The sequence below is a fragment of the Cibotium barometz genome, chromosome 50, assembly GCF_041138505.1.
Source record: "Cibotium barometz isolate CiBa-2024 chromosome 50, ASM4113850v1, whole genome shotgun sequence".
NCBI lineage: Eukaryota > Viridiplantae > Streptophyta > Polypodiopsida > Cyatheales > Cibotiaceae > Cibotium > Cibotium barometz.
The window spans coordinates 44,218,734-44,236,489 of NC_141095.1; the positions used below are offsets into that span (position 1 = coordinate 44,218,734).

Here is a 17,756-nt window from a genome sequence, read left to right on the forward strand (position 1 = left end):
GTCATGTCCTCGACATCTATGATTTCTTGAGGAGTAACTAACTGGTCTGTTCCACCTAGTACTTCCTTAAGTCTACTGACATGAAATACAGGATGAACTTTCACGAGAAGGCAAATCCAATTCATATGCAACTGAACCAATTCGTCCGTGTAATACGAAATGGTCCACAGTATCTAAGGGATAATTTCGGAGATCGACCTGTCCGTAAAGTCTCGGAATCTTTCGGAACTCGCAAATACACCATCGTTCCTTCAGAGAACTCTCTGGGTGAACGATGTCTATTAGAATAAAATCTATCTCGGTCTTGAGCACTTCTAATAGATTCCTTCGCAACTTGTAACATTTCTTGCATATCTTGCAAAAAATTACGTGCTGCATCATGCTAAAGTCCTGAGAATCCTACTGTAACATGTGATCTAGGTTGAAACCCATACATAAGCATGAAAGGACTAAAACCTGTACTCGTATGCTAAGTACTATTATATGCAAATTCTAACATAGGAAAATAATCCTCCCATGAACTCTGTCTTTTGGATACATATGCTCGAAGCATATCCTCCAAAATCTGATTCACTCTTTCAGTCTGGCCATCAGATTGAGGATGATATGAGGAACTCAAATTCAAAGTTGTTTCCAACTTCTCAAAAACAAGTTTCCAAAAATCACTCGTAAACTTAGAGTCCCTATCATTGACTATGTCCTGCGGTAACCCGTACAGTCTAAACAATTGCTCGATAAACTGCCGTGCTAATTGCGTAGCTATAATAGTCTTCCGGGTCGGTAAAAACTTAGCCATTTTTGTCAAGCGATCTATCACAACCCAAATAGAATCGTGGCCTTGATATGTTCTTGGCAATCCAGTAATAAAATCCATGGAAATACTTTCCCATTTATTACCTAGGATTTGCAAAGGATGCAACAACCCAGCCTGTCTAAAGCGTTCAACTTTATTTGCTTGACAAACTTGACACTTGAGAACATAATCTTCTACATACCCTTTCATCTTTGGCCAATAAAAAGTGTGTTTCACTAACGATAGTGTCCTGTGTACCCCAGGGTGTCCAGCAGAAGGGGCGTCGTGACACTCCTTAAGAATCTTGGACCTAATGTCCGGGATCTGTCGTACACAAATTTTGTCATTACGGAATAGTAAACCATTCCGAATCATCCACTGGCCTCCTGCAGCCTGAATGGTAGGCTGTTCAGTCATCGAGTCTTGGTCAATCAATGAGCTCCCATCTTGGATCTTCTGCCAAAATGGGCCAAAATAACTATCAGTCCTGCAAAGCCCTCTCAATGACTGAAATAAGTCAATAGAAATCTCGGTGAACGACAAAGTATTCACCTCTCTAATTTAACTAAGCGCATCTCCAACACTATTCATGGACCCTTTTCGATAACGAATCTCAAAATCAAAATCTTGCATTAACTCTGTCCAACGAGCTTTCCTTCCTCTCAAATCATCCGCATCACACACATACTTGATTGACTGATGATCAGTCAATACCACAAACTTGGAGCCATATAAATAATGTCTCCAAACCTTGAGAGCGTGAATCACAGCATAAAGCTCCTTCTCAAGGGTTGGCCAACGAGATTGAGTGTCATCTAGCTTTTTACTTTCAAAAGCAACAGGTCTACCATCTTGAAATAAAGCAGCCCCGATAGCATAGTCACTGGCATCGGTTTCAAGAACATAAGACCGACTAGGATTGAATAATGCTAAGATAGGTGCTTCCTTGACTTTATCTTTCAAAAGTCCGAAGGCCATATCCAGATCGTTATTCCAAGTGATAGGCTTATTTGACTTATGTCCACGACCTTTCAACAAGTCGGTCATCGGTAGTGTGAGCTGAGAGTATTCCCACACAGATTTCCGAAGAAAAACAACAAAACCGAGAAAAGAACGAAGCTTCTGAACTCGGTCATAGTCAATGCTCAAACCATCTCTAGTGATCTTGTGTCCCAAGTAAATGATGTCTGCCATGAAAAACTCACATTTACTTAATTTAGTATATAGTCTATTCTGTCTTAAAATAGATAAGACAATCGTGAGGTGTCTAACATGATCCTCAAGAGTACGACTATATATCAAAATATCATCCAGGAACACAACCACAAATTTCCCTAAATGTTCACGAAAAAGATCATTCATCATTTGCTGGAAAGTGACTGGAGCATTGGTTAACCCAAAAGGTAATACGAGAAACTCGTAATGGCCGTACCTAGTCCGAAAGGCGGTTCTTTCGACATGCCTTTCATGAATACGTATCTGGTGATAGCAAGTACGTACATCTATCTTCGTGAAATATTTCGCTCCAGCTAACCGATCAATCAGGTCATCTGATCTAGGAAGAGGATAACGGTTCTTAATTGTCCGCTTATTCAATCTCTTGTAATCTATACACAATCTCCAGGTGTTGTCCTTCTTTCTTCTAAGCAACACAGGTGCACCCCAAGGTGATTTACTTGGACGGATCTGGTCCATCCTCAGATAATCTTCGAGTTGTTTAGCCAACTCATCTTCCTCAGCTTGGCTCATCCTGTAAGGTGGAATACTAACAGGATGAGCACCAAGGATCAGGTCAATACGATAATCTACTGCCCTTTCAGGTGATAAGCCCCATGGCAGTTTCTTAGGAAATACATCTTGAAACGAATCAAGTATCTTCCGTAATCTTTGCTTTCAAATACACTTAATTCATTGACATTCATGGAAGGTATGAGAAATGAAGAAAGTGGAATCAATACACAATGGAAAGCGGTATACAAAGAAGAATCCATTATATTTCCAAAATCAACTGTATTTACAAGAGGTCCCTGAGAGGGATGGATACAATAACCTAAGATACTATACTCGGTGTTCCTATGTTGAAAAGAAAAAATATGACTAGACCAATCTATCTGGACTTGAAGAGTCTTAAACCATTCAATCCCTAATAACAAGTCTACATGTTCTAGGTGCATAATATAGCATTCCAGAGTATCTTTGTAGTCCTGAATCCGGATTGGTAGCATCTCCACCTTTCGATCCCATACTTGCCGACCCGCAGGTAGGCATACCTCATAGGTATGATCGCTGGGTGTCGTATCAAGATCCAATTTTTGCACAAGTTTGTAGTTAACAAAGTTGTGTGAGCTGCCAAGGTCTAGAAGAATGTGGATTCTATGGCCATTCACTTCTCCACAAACTCGGAAAAGATCATGCAAGCCAAAAACTTTAGAGTTGAACAAACAATCAGAACATGTACTAGGGCGAGAAAGTACAGTAACTGACGTACCTGTCAAAGACAACTAGTTAGCTGCCTTTGGCTTCGGTCCTGCGTTGGTCTTTGCACCCTTTTGCTTTGGGCACTCGTTACGCATGTGTCCTTTTTCTTCGCAAATGAAACAACGTCCCTCCTTCTTGAGCTTCAAAGCTCTAAGGAGACGTTTCTTCTTCGCTCTGGTGTCGAACTTGGTTGGTAGTACGAAGACTTTCCTTCAGTCGTGTTAGCCATTGGTGCGGAGAACTTTCTTTTGTGCTTGTTCCCCTGCTCGGTAACGGGTTTAGACTTGGAAGAGACCATTGTATCATCATAGATACGAGCTGAATTAATGGCCTCATCCAAAGTTTTGCATTTGTTATTTTTAACCTGTAAACGGTATGAGTCGGGTAAACCAGCTACAAAGAACCCCAAAAGAGTTGTGGGATCCATCTTCGTAGCTTTCATCTGCAAGTCTCTAAATTTCTGGAGGTAGACCTCATAAGTGGGATGCTGCGAGGTCATGGTCAAAGCTGTAAACCGGGCAACAACATCATAATCATCCTCTTTCTTGAGAAATTCTTTCTTGAAGACATCTTCGAATTGTGCCTAAGTCGTTGGCTTAGGATTGAGTTCCTTCCACCAAAGCAAAGCTTTGCCTGAGAGGAATCTTGCTGCTAACTGGATCTTTTTTCGATCGTCATATGGATGGAACTGAAAAAGGACTTGCCACTTATGTAGCCAAGTGTCCACTATCTCCTTGGTACGCTGCTTGTGCTCGCTCCCGAACTGTTCCGGAGTAATGTGGGGGCCTAAAGCAGAGGCCAAGGTATCCATACCCGAAAGAGTAGATAGAGTAGTGGTCAAAAGAGAGATGGAGTTCTGCAAAGCCTGCATCTGCGCAGCAATTTGTGCCTGACGTTCCGAAGAAGAAGCTTCGAGAGCAACTTTAAACTCTTGGAAATCTGATTTCGACACATAATCGTCGAAAAGATTAGCATCGGTGTCTTGCGTAGCCGGCAGGCCTTCGCGTTCGATAAGGGACTCCAACTCGGATTCTTGGGTCGACATCTTGAAGAGGACAAGGGGAGAGAAAATTCGATCTTGCACAAGAAAGAAAAGTGCTAGAGAACTTGAGAAATTGAGAGCTTGAAAACTTGAGAGATGTGTGGCAAGAAGCCCGCTTAAGGGGTTAATATAAGCTTCCCCAAAAGCAAACATGAGCTTTTGCTTTTGTGTTTTTTTTTTCAAATATATATATATATATATATAATATTTTCTTTTTTAAAAAAAACCTTTAAGCAATAAGTGGGACTTTAAACTCTTTAATAAGGTTTAATCCCTTAAAAAAAACAAAAGCTCAATTCGGCGCTAGAATGCTTTTACGTTTTTTTTCTTTTTTTCACTCGCCTGAAAATAGCGCCGCCTGTCGTACAGCCGACGGCATGCGTGGACCTCCTGCACACGTCACCCGCGTGGGCCTGAAGATGCTGCCCGATTGCTGCGTGCAACCTGAGGTCGCCGCCCGACTGCCTGTGACCAGCCAGAGAACCGAGCCGCCTGCCTACCTGCCTGCCTGCGCTGTCCACGTCGACAGCCCATGTGCTTGCACTGCCTGTACACCTGCGCCACAGCACGAGTGCAAGCCCCGGCCAGTAGCACCCGACTATGCATAAAACAGCCGGCGATCCTCTCTCTCGCTCTCTCTCTCTTTCTCTTACAACAACAGCCGACTGGCTTTTTTGCTTTTTTTTTCTCTCACAACAGTTCATACGACTGCAAAACACATCTAACCTTCTTCTTGTTAAACAAATCGACCCTTCCTAGACCACCATCTCCATCATCACGGGTTTCTTCGATGAAAAAGCAACATTCTAATCTGAAAAACCAGCAGTATGCATAAACAAAACAGCAAGCTTCTTGAACACATACCTATCTTTGACCTCATCTTCTCTACCTACCGACTTGCTCGTTCACGAGGCACGCTCTGATACCACTATCAATACCCCCTCGTAGAACGCTCCTGATACAAGACTCGAAACCTGCAAACAAAACAAACAAACAAGAAGGGGGTGCAGGCCTGACTCACCTCCCAACCATGACAGCCGTGGGCAAGCCCACAGACTTGGCTGTCCCCACCGAGCCACGAGCTAAGCTAACTAGATGGACGTACCGACCAATCTCTACCTCGTGACGTCCCATACCGCCACGAAGCTACCCTCGCGGGCCTCGAGACTGCTCTACATGAAGCAGGTGCCTGACCATAGAGCTCTCACAAATCACGCAAGACTCTATATGACTAATGACTAACCTTGGCCACCCTTTTATAGGCTCTTGGCCGGTCATCGGGCGTCCACACTTGGGCGCCCGCCCGTCCATACTTGGGTGCCCGCCCGTTAGTCTATCCCTAACTCAGCTCGTCAATCAGCCTGCCTAGCTCCAAGCTTCCCCAAACCTAGCTAGTCTTGTGTGCGTGTAGCACACGGTAGATACACACTGTGCACATGACAGCAATTGGTCCCTGAAACAAAATGTGGCGGCCCAGCTTGGCTGAGTATTGGAAAAAAGGAATGCCTAAGGCTACTAGCAAGCCCAGTAACTCTACCCCAATTTTCTCATGGAATTTTGGCATCGGCATCCAAAGGGCTTCCGGCCTTGGAAGATCACCCTCTTCCTTTGACTACTTGCTCACACAAGCCTAGCCGTGGGCATGTGGTTGGACATTGCAGACAGTCCAGCTACTTGCAGCCCTTGTGTAGCTCCCGAGGAATCTTAGTGTCACTGCCTTTGGGATTGCCCAAAGGCACAGCAAGTCCAGTGGAGGACTCTTCAACTGTTCACCTCTGAGCCTAGCACACTTCACTAGATCATATGGGAATCGATCACTTGGTCCACAGAGGTGGAAACTGCCTTTCTTTATGAGGAGGACGGCTTGGCACAGGTCTTGCCGTACAGCTCACGCACTGTCAGATCTCAGCTATCTCTGCCTCCTCCATCCCGGTGCCTCACTAGACCCAAGAGGCCCATTGGGAGCTCATCAGCAGCATTGCAGCCTGGCACATTTGACATGCCTGATGCAGCAAGACTAGATGGTTCTGTCACCCCACCTGCAAAGACTAAGAGCTCCATTTGGATACACCTTATCCACACCCTCCAAGGACGTTGAGAATGCCTCACCAGTGACTCAGATCAGTACAGTAGCGCTGAGCTGCGTTCCTACCTGCTTGGAGCCCAGGACCCTTCTTCACTTGATGGGACTCCAGATTTGTTTGGCAGTACAGGCCCCCAATGTGGCTTTTCCCTCTCCCCCCCCTAATGAAGCCTCCCTCCGGAGTGGCAGCCAGCCAAAGAGAGGAAACCCCCCTTTCCTTTTGTTCTTAACTTCTTTGGTTTTTTGATCTCTTATGAAGGAATTTTTGTAGCTTGCTTCCTCTTTTGAGGGTTGTAGTCTGCATTGTGCAGATGCTTCTTTGTCGAGTAAGAGATAATTTCTCTGATAAAAAATAGGGATTAAAAAAGTACTTGCCACTTCTTGAAAACTCTCTATTAATCCGCTGCAGCCACTCAGATGGTGTTTTATAATGCCAGCATGCATGAAGCTTTAGTTGAACAAATTCTTGAATAAAAAGCTTGGGCTACAAAACAGAGTAACCCTGGTATTAAGATTTAAATTTTGAGACTTTTTTTGTCTTTTTCTTATTGTGCACTACCTAGAGTACTTGAAGCTTATCAAACAAGAAGATATATCTGCAGAACCCAGTGCTTATTATTTCCCCTGTACATCACGCTAGACACTTGCCTTTGTGAGCAATCAAGCCTGACATCAATGTACGAGCTCCCTCATTGCCTATGCCATTTCCGTGCAGGTGAAACTCCTGCATGACAGCCAACATGTTTTAAAAAAACTCTGTTCATCAATCCTTGCAAGGAAACAAATTTCGCTGGATTCCTAAGTTCAGGGTTGCACAGGATAAGTTTACCCTCAAAGACTTGTTCAGTTCTAGACCTTTGGCCAATGCTGACGCTCCAAGGGGACCCCCATAGTTCCCACTGCATGGCACATGTTCATCAAAGCCCGTTAAGTCAAAAACCATTTCGCACAACTAAGCTACTAAATAAACCTAGGGGGCTTTTGAACCTTATAGGACACTCACTTCAAATGCAAAGCTCTGAGGGTATTGTTTACAGTCAAAGCTTCTGCCAAAGCTGCAAAGCCCTGTCAAGATGATACACAACCAAAACTTCATTAAAATGCATTAACACAGTGCTAAACCCACAGTTATTAAACAAACTATGAATTAGGTCCAGAAATGCTGACTCACAGGGTACTCAATCGAGTTATTGTTGAGTTCGATTATAGAGATTTGTGAGTTCTTTTTAAGCATCTCTGCAAGCGCCTTAGCCCCCTGCAGAAGATGTAGCTCACAACATCACGTACACGACATATGATTGCACCCTATAGGACATAATTTCTCAAAACAATGCTATCATATTTCTGGACACTGCACACCTCGTCACCAATATTTGTACTGTTTAGCTGAAGTTTCTGAACTCCATGATTTTTCTCCAACATAGCAGCAAGGTCCTGGAATTAAACCAAACTGAACACCATATTACCAGTATGATTCAAAGGATCCTTACAGAGCCCACATTGATAGACAATAAGGGTTACCCCAGAAACTTTATAAGCTGAAACCCTAACAAGTTTTAATATAATTCCCCTTTTGCAATCGTCTCAAATACACAGTATGCCAAAAGCTTAGGTTTTATATATTTCACTGGGTGGAGAGTTTAGCTGATACAAGAGAAGTATTAAAAAAGCCAGAACATGACTGCCCAAAGGCATCAAGAGAAGTATCAAAAAAACCTGAACATGAACGCATAGCCTTTGTGGACCTTGGTGAGACTAGAAAAATTGTTGCCACTACGGCCTAATGATACAACAGTTTGTTATTTGATGATACTTTTGAGAGGATGCTATGGGCAACTCCCACTACAACAATTCATTTGACATTGTAAAGCATTTTGCCTCAAATACACAGCATGCCAAAAGCCTAGGTTTTATATATTTCCCTGTGTGGGGAGTTTAGCTGATACAAGAGGAGTATCAAAAAATCCTGAACATGACCACGCAAAGGCTGATACAAGAGAAGTATCGAAAAAGCCTGAACACGAACGCATAGCCTTCTGACCTTGGTGAGACTACAATCAATAACTGTTGCCACTAAGGCCTAATGATACAACAGTTTGTTATTTGATGATACTTTTGAGAGGGTGCTATGGGCAAATCTCACTACGCAATTTATTTGATATTGTAAAGTATTTTGCGTCAAAACCCATTTTTGGCTCTTCGCAAACCCAAGTCTTTTCGGCAATAATGGCAGACACATCAACGGTCATGTGCGACATGAGCATCACGGAAACCATCACACGGCATCTTATATATCATGTGTGTTCAAGAGTTGTTCATAAAACCCCTTATTTGTGCATCCTGGCCCTTCAAAACGAGCCCTTTTCTCTAAACAAACTAGGACTTTATTTTCTAAAGCACTCATGTTGGGCCCCATGTGACCCACCAATATGGGACGCATTTTCCCCATTCCCAAAAAAAAAAAGTGGATGCTCCCGTCCCAACATATAAATCAGTGGAGGGATACATATGTTCAAAAAAATTAGTGTATGCTCCCGTCCCAACATATAAAGCTCAGCTACCGACATTTAACTAGTAAGGACCCCCTGTTGAAGGCCTTGATGACACAAAGTACACGGCAATCCAACCAAGCCCCACAACTACAAAGCTGCCAAGTAAGAAATGGTGTGTTAACCCATTTAGAGATTAACACATGATTCCACTAAGATTCTACATCGAAGAGAAAAGACGGACACACTAAAGGATGTATGATCAAGCTATGAAGCAACGAAAACCTGCCACGCCGGAAATGGTGTGTTAACCCATTCTGGGATTAACACATGCTGCCACTTGGCACTAATATTCTACATCCAAGAGAAAAGACAGACACACTAAAGGATGTATGATCAAGCTATGAAGCAACGGTGTCCAAATCAACTGAAAGGTTTAGTGTTGAGCTAGGGTTGCAAGTAGCCAGGCTATGGGGGCTGGAACTGGAACATCATGGCATTTGATTAACAGAGATAAACAAGAGAGAGTTTAGAGAGAGAATACAATGCCAAAGAGAAAGAGAGAGAGAGAGAGAGAGAGAGAGAGAGAGAGAGTTGAACATGAATCAATGACGTGATAGTTTCTTAATTAATTTTCGATCAAGTTACATGTACCGAGGTTCTCCTCCCGACATCACAGCTTATGTCACATCACACACAAATATCTAGATATTATTTGATACTCCTCTAAGAGGTGGTTCACACACACACACACATACTTCCTGTAGCCCAGCGGGGCATGCAGTGAAAGACTCAACCACGTGTCCAAGAGATAAATATATAGAGAGAGAGGAGAGAGAGAGAGAGAGAAAGAAAGAAAGAAAGTTATATTAACGTCCACGGGAGGCCGAATCCAACCTATGGGACAGATCAGGTACATCCATTTACATTCCACTCTGGGTATCGATGCCAAAGAGGCATAAAACTGAAAAAAAATAACTCAAAATGAACTCTTAAGACTCTTAAGAGTTTAAATTACAATGGGTTCTATTGCATCTAGTTCGAAATTGAATTTCAAAATAAAAATAGCTATATTTCATCCATGGATGGATTTGCTCTTGAGGGGGGTGGGGTACGGAATTCTTTAATGATTGCTTGTCCTCCTCTGTATGCTGCCCATTTGCCATTCTTTCTTGCTTCTGTATACACCACACTGAGCGGGGAACACGCCCCACCTCCTTTTAGAAATTTATTCAGCAACAATCCATGGGCACGCTCGCCAGGATCAATACAATCAATGAATACAAAACAAAGAGATATGCTAATGTAGGATATCCAAGTCAATGTCGATGTCTAGGCACGTGATCTCTGATGCCGAGCACACCACAAGGATGGCCCACAAGTATCTCTCTCCCGGCTAATACCAAATCCAATATCCAAATCCAAAAAATCCAAGTCCAATGAATCCAAATCCAACTCCAACTCCAACTCCAAGTCCAAATCCAAGTTCCAAGTCCAAGTCCAAGTTCCAAGTCCAAGTCCATGTCTAAAAATCTAAGAATAACTCGCTCATCCCTAAGTAATCTTCACAACTCCTACAACCTTGTTGATAAAGAAAACCATGGAAAAGCTCTTTTTGGTAAGAAAACTGATATAAAACCTGTTTTAATGGTTTTCGAGTGATAAAAACCTCCAAAAAGCAGTTCTTAGGGTTTTGGAACAGTTTTAGGGTTTTTGAAATTTTCAGTCCGTACAATTTCGTACGGATCCATGCAGTCGTACGGGTAGGTGATGACGTGGCACAACAATTGATGGAGGCACTCTGAATCAACAGGGCAGCCATGAAAAATCTCATGATTTGGTTCATGATCAAGTAGATGATGATGGAGAAGACGATTTCCACGCTTCAACGAAGATGGCAACACGATGAAGAGGTTCTTCTTCAACTTGATGCTCAAGAGAGGCTCATGCTTCTTTTATACTTGGGGAGGCCTTGCTTTTTGCCAAAAAAGTGATGCTTTTGCTTTGTTTGTGCCTTTTACTTTGCTTTTGGTCTTTTTAACAGTAAAATATTACTCAACTTTAGTCAAAAGTTCTTGTTTTGCTTTTCTAGCTTCAAGGCCTTGCTTTTTGGCCCTGGAGTTGCTTTTTGAAAAAGCGGCTTTTAGCTTTTTGGTTCGGCTCAGTCTCCTCTTTCCAATGGTGCCCTTGGCTCGCATTCAACCATGTTTGACTTTTTGCTTTTTCTTGCTTTTTGACCAAGAATGGTGCTTTTTGTTAATCAAACCTTATGGACTCTATCCCCATGGCTTCTTCCACCTGTCTGGTTTCCGAGCATGGGTTTCATCATGTGAAATAGAGCTAGGAGGGCCAAATAGTTACATTCTCTCCCTCTTATATCATAGTTGTCCTCAACTGTGGGATACAAATGTTCCAAGCATATCCATATTTTTCCAAGTACATTCATATGTTCCAAGTATATCCATATGTTCCTGGTATATCTATGCGTTCCTCGTATATCCATATGTTCCTGGTACTAGCCCCATCTAGTGATCTTGTGCATCTGGTCTTTCCTCATATATGTGGTGCCTTCTACTCATCTGGCAACATCTCTATGCCTTTTCTTTGACCGATGTTCTTGTTCTTGATGGTACATCTTCATGGCTTGTCACACGTGGTAGGTATAATAAATGCATACTTACCTTCTGCAAAAACTAGACACAAGCTAGTCAACAAACAAGTATGCATCATTCACGTACTGGCTAGGTAGTCTGAAGCCCAATGGACTATCACATGCCATAAATCCAAGCATTGTCCACACATCAAAAACAGCACACAAAGTCAAAGAAATTCAAACATACATCAACATGTTGTGCACAAGTAATGATCCTCACGTTCATGGATTGTCCTGTCTGGTTTCATCGAAAACCGTGCTGAACTACCTGGCTCCAGAGTAAAACCGCTCAGACTATTGCTCTAGGCCATCTGGTCACTAGGACCGCCCGAGAGTTCGCTCAAGGCCATCTGATCACTGGGACCGCCCGAGAATTCAATCCATCCATTTCGCATCCAAAGCTGAATAATTCTTGAACTTCACAAGGTACCTACGAACAAGTTTGCCTCCCGCAAGCTTTCGTTCCTTGTGAAAAACAATCTGTTCAGGTGGAAGAATCTCTTCCAGCTCATCCACCTCGGGTGGGTCTTCCAAAACCGGCTCAAACGATGTCGGTCCCACATAAGGCCTCAATAGGCTCACATGAAAAGCATTATGCATGTTCCAATGATCTGGGAGTACAAGCCGAAATGCAACATCATTGATCTTCTCCAAGATCTGAAAAGGTCCATAGTACCTGTTGGAAAGCTTAGGGTACTTTCTCTCTTTCCCTGGCCTCTTCCGAAGGCGTGCCTTTTCAAATTTCAGCAAGACCCAATCACCTTGTTTGAATTGTACATCCCTTCTATGCTTATCAGCTGCCTTTTTATTCTTGGTTTGAGACCTCTCTATGGCTGTCCGTACCTGTGCAAATGCAGTATCCAAGTCTCTGACATACTCATCTGCTGCAAAAATCTCATCCTTTGTACGAAGGATGGGTGGTAGTACCACCTTGCCATAGATAATCTCAAAGGGTGCCTTGCCCGTAGAAGTATGTACCGTATTGTTGTAGACAAACTCCACAAGTGGTAAATACTTCTCCCAATCCGATTTGCGATAGGATACAGAAGATTTCAGCAAGTCGAGGACGGCTGAATTTACTATTTCACTTTGCCCATCTATCTGTGGATGGTAAGCTGATGAGAAGTTCAGCTTTGTACCCATATTGTCAAACAATGCGCGCCAAAATAAGCTTGTGGTTCTAGGATCTCTATCCCCCACAACAGATTTAGGCATGCCATGGTGGCAGGCACATTTCATTCCCGTGCGCAAGACAATAAAGCCAGATCATATGGCTAGGATGTTTTTGGCACAGATATCCTGTCAATGATGGACCAAATAGCATCCTTTCCCTGTGGCGTCCTTGGCAAATCCATAATGAAATCCATAGCAATGCTTTCCCATGGTTCATTTGGTATAGGCAAAGGCTGAAGCAATCCAGGTGCTTTATGTCGGTCAAACTTGACCTTTTGACATACCATACATTCACCTACATATGCTTCAATATCCTTGCGAATATCTGGCCAAAAGCAATACCTCTCCAAAGCTTGTGCTGTGGCCAAAATGCCTCTATGACCTGCATATGGAGGAGCATGGCACTCATCCATAACCTTATGGCGAAGGTTCTTTACCACACACATACGATTTTGCATCATGAGATATCCATCTCTTATGACATAAGATGGGACAGCAATACCCTCTTGCAAATCAGCCCATACAAGTGCAAAATCCTCATCCAGATGATAAGTATTACGCATATCCGATAAGTCCTCATGGTATGCAACTGTAATAGCATGAACCTGTGGTCGTCTAGATAAGGCATCTACCACCACATTCTTTGTCCCTCGAGTGTGTAAAATCTGAAAATGAAACATTGAGAGGAAATTTGCCCATCTCATATGCTTCTCTGAGAGCTTACTTTGAGTCAAAAAGTATCTCAAACTTTGATGATCAGTTTTGACCATAAAATCAGCCCCTAAAAGATAATGTTTCCAAATAGTAAGGACATGAATTACAGCCAACAACTCCTTCTCATAAACCTGTAAGTGAAGCTCTGCATGCTGCAAGCGTCTGCTCTCATAGGCAATGGCATGTCCTTCTTGGTTCAAAACAGCCCCTATGCAGTCCCCACATGCATCACATTCCACCACAAAAGGTTTGTGCAAATCCGGAATAATGAGTACCGGTCCCGAGATGATTGCACTCTTCAACTTTTGAAAGGCATCTCTCTCTTCTTGTGTCCATTTAAAGATTGCTTTCTTCTTCGTTAACTCATGTAACGGAGCGGCAATGAAAGCAAAATGCTTGACAAACCTCCTGTAGTAAGCACATAAACCAAGGAAGCTCCTCACTTCATGGACTGATTTCAGCTCTGGCCATTCTTGCATGGCTTGTATCTTTGCGGGATCCATGCGCACACCATCCTTTGATACAATGTGACCAAGATAGTGAATCTCTGGGAGGAAGAATTCACTCTTTTTTGCATTATGTAGAGCTGATTTTCCTTAAGCTCTTTAAACACAATAGCCAGGTGCTCACGATGTTGGGCTTCATTCTTTGAGAATACAATAATGTCATCAAAGAATATACCCGTGAACTTTCTATGCTTTCTGAACACCCTGTCCATCATCCTGTTGAAGGTAGCGAGTGCATTTGTAAGGCCAAAAGGCACCACCAAAAACTCATAAAGACCAAAGGCTATGAACATGCCGAACCTTCAAGCTTGTCCAAGATGTCATCAATGCGCGGAATCGGAAACCGATTCTTGATGGTTATCTTATTGAGGGCACGGTAATCAACACACATCCTGTAAGTACCATCCTTCTTTTGAACAAGAAGTACCGACGAGCAATATGGCGAGGAACTAGGCCGAATCAAACCCTTTTCCAAAAGTTCATTCACCTGTGCCATAATCTCTTCTTGTTGACTAGCACTCACCCTGTATGGTGGCCTATTAGGTGGAGAGCTACCGGGAATTAGATCTATGCAATGATCTTCCCGCCTCTCGGGTGGCAACCTTGCTGGCAAAGCATTCGCAAAACAATCTTTGAACTCATTCAAAAAGTTAAGCTTGTCTTGATCTAATGTAGTAACATCAACACTAGAATGTTCAATGGTATCACGTACAAAAACCAAGTAAGAACAAGCTGATTTCTTTATTGCCTTATTAATTTGTACATGGCTTACAAGAGGTATGGTACTTCCAGTAGTACCAGCATCTATAGAGTGCTCACGGCCTCTATGTACAAAGCTGATTTTCTTCTCTTTGTAAGCCTTAATAGGCTCTAAACGGTGATGCCAGGGCATCCCCAACAAAACATCACAACCTGTAAGAGGAGCCACTAAAAAGCTCTCATGGTCGAGGTAGTCCTTGTTGGATATATCACCCAAAATCCATTCAAAGGTTGAAAGGGGCTATATAACCTTGATTACATTACTCAAGACACATCCTCAATTGGGCGCCTACTTCAAATATAGCCTAGAGGGAATCTTGCTCATTTATGGCATACCCACATGGGGGAGATGGCATACCCACATGGGGGAGATGGCATCTTATGCTTGTAAGACATCATAGGTGATGTCATGAGGTCATGTACTACTTGCCTATATAAGAGGCTCTTGCTAATGAAGATAACAACTCGTGTGTTTCCATGTTTATGCCTAAGCCATGTCTCATTAGTATCCTCTAATCCACTCATAATCTTGTATCTAATCATGACCTAATCATGACCATAACCATGTTTGATCCTCCTTAGATTTGCTAATCCACTCTCAACATCAAGAATTGGTATCAGAGCAGGTTTTACATCATCCAAAGCTCACTTATTAGGGATTAATTAGCACTTCATTAACTTAATCATATCTTATCCTCTCCTATTATCTAGGCTGAAAGATAGGCAGTCCATGGAGCTTCAAGATCTCTTTGCCCACTTCAAGATTCACCACAAGCTCTCAGCCAGGCATTCTCAACTCAAACACGAAGCTGCTGACGGGCGGAATTAGCCAGAAAGCGCCTGGAGCCAACGGCATTGCAGCAGAAACCGGCGCCTTTTTATTTGGGGGAAAACGCTGCCCCATCGCCATCGCTTCATCAATCTCTAATTCCTCAAAGCCTCAAGGGTTTTCATAGGCTGCGAACACGCTGATCTGGTCAGAATTGCAAATGGCTGCGTAGTTTGGTGGCTGTAGGACTGACAGAGCTTCTGGAGCTTCAATTCTTAACAGTAAATGAATGGGTGATTATTCCACTTAATCACCAATGTTTTGTGCTTAAAATAGTCTCAAATCACTGATATTTGAAGTACTCAAAGCATTAGATGCTTGGACCTAGGCCTCTACTTCCTTCAAGTACTCCAAGTGACCCAATTTTTGGAAGTTGTTTTGAAAGCATTTATCACATTGGTCACCATATACTTGATGATATTACTATATTGTGATGATGATATTGTTTACATCATTTTTTGAATCACAATGGCTGAACCATCTGATGCTGAATCATCGAACATTCAACATTTGAGGCCTAAGAAGAAAAGCAGAAAGCCGAGGAGACGGGTAAGAAACAATGTCTACAACTCAAGAGCAAACAATGTTTTAGGAGGGCATGACTGGTCTGAATTTTTCATAAATAACCTTCATCTATTTGGTGAAGGTATCTAATCTTGTAAAAGCATTAGACACTGCCCTTGAGTGATACTCAAGTGGTAAGACCTTGCTTTATCATCATGTCTACATCCTCATTTCATGTTGATAAGTTTAATGGGGTAGGCTTTCATACCTGGCAAGTTAGAGTAAGATTTATTCTCATGAAGAAAGGTCTGTGGGGAGTTGCTAGTGGAAAGGAGAAAAAACCTACCACTAGAGATGGTGAGCAAGGATGGTTACCTAGGGATGAGAAAGCTTTTGCCATAATTGCATTAGGTCTAAGTGACAACTACATACATCACATCTCTAATGCAAACAACTCAGCTGAAGCATGGGAAATCCTAGAGAAATTATTTGGGGCAAAAGGGAAGCATTCCAAGATAGGGCTGAAAATCTAAACTTGAAAAGAAAGCTTCTGAGTCTTTACCTTCTCATCTTAATTATATGAAAAGCCTAATGTCACAACTTGCAATAATAGGAGCACCAATAGATGAGGAAGATGCCATTGCAGTTTTATTGAAAAGCATGCCTTATGATGAATATGGACATTTAGTGTCAACTCTCATGAATCTTCCGGATCCTACTTTAGAAGCCATTGAAGCTGCACTCCTTGAGGAGTACAAGAAGAAGCAAGAGAATATAGGGATAATGGAAGGGGCATACTTCTCCAACAACAAGTCACACTTCAAGAAGAAGAACTTCATCGACACAAAAGGAAAGAAGAAGACTTGTGGCAATCATATTGAAGAAAATTGTTTCTTCAAACAAAAGGCACAAAAGGCATTTCTCGCAAGTCAAGACAAAGAAGAGCTTCAAGAAGAGGCCTCCGAAGAGGCCAATTTTATCGAAGAAGAATGGGCCTTTTGAGTAAAATCAAGGGATAGCCCATACCATGTTTAAAAACCTCTCCATCCTAAACATAACTATCTCATTGTAAGCTTTACTATGGTATTCTAGCATCATCCATCATTGCTAGCATTGTAAACCTAACTGGAATAAGACCTACGGGCACCAGCATGGTCATCATAACTAGTTTTTGTATGTTGTAACTAGAGCCTAGAATTGCCATCATAAAGGTAGCATTGTCATGGATTTGGTTGAAGGAGGGTTTGTTGGATATATCACCCAAAATCCATTCAAAGGTTGAAAGGGGCTATATAACCTTGATTACATTACTCAAGACACATCCTCAATTGGGCGCCTACTTCAAATATAGCCTAGAGGGAATCTTGCTCATTTATGGCATACCCACATGGGGGAGATGGCATACCCACATGGGGGAGATGGCATCTTATGCTTGTAAGACATCATAGGTGATGTCATGAGGTCATGTACTACTTGCCTATATAAGAGGCTCTTGCTAATGAAGATAACAACTCGTGTGTTTCCATGTTTATGCCTAAGCCATGTCTCATTAGTATCCTCTAATCCACTCATAATCTTGTATCTAATCATGACCTAATCATGACCATAACCATGTTTGATCCTCCTTAGATTTGCTAATCCACTCTCAACATCAAGAGTCCTGTATATGTACACGGAGCTTACCAATGACCGGAGTTACATCAACCTGTTTGCCCTCAAAGGCGGCATCTGCA

At 42.5% G+C, this 17,756-nt stretch overlaps 1 protein-coding gene across 1 annotated transcript in view; it reads right to left on the reverse strand.

Annotated features, from left to right (window-relative positions):
- LOC147610148 (uncharacterized) overlaps positions 1-17,756 on the reverse strand; it is a 141,029-nt gene that overhangs the window by 35,160 nt on the left and 88,113 nt on the right. The window contains exons 5-9 of the mRNA XM_086787363.1: positions 7,756-7,830; positions 7,568-7,651; positions 7,400-7,461; positions 7,226-7,295; positions 7,045-7,120 (exon numbers count right to left, since the gene is read on the reverse strand). Coding sequence (XP_086643489.1) covers positions 7,045-7,120; positions 7,226-7,295; positions 7,400-7,461; positions 7,568-7,651; positions 7,756-7,830 — 367 coding nt within the window. The remainder of the gene's footprint in view (positions 1-7,044; positions 7,121-7,225; positions 7,296-7,399; positions 7,462-7,567; positions 7,652-7,755; positions 7,831-17,756) is intronic.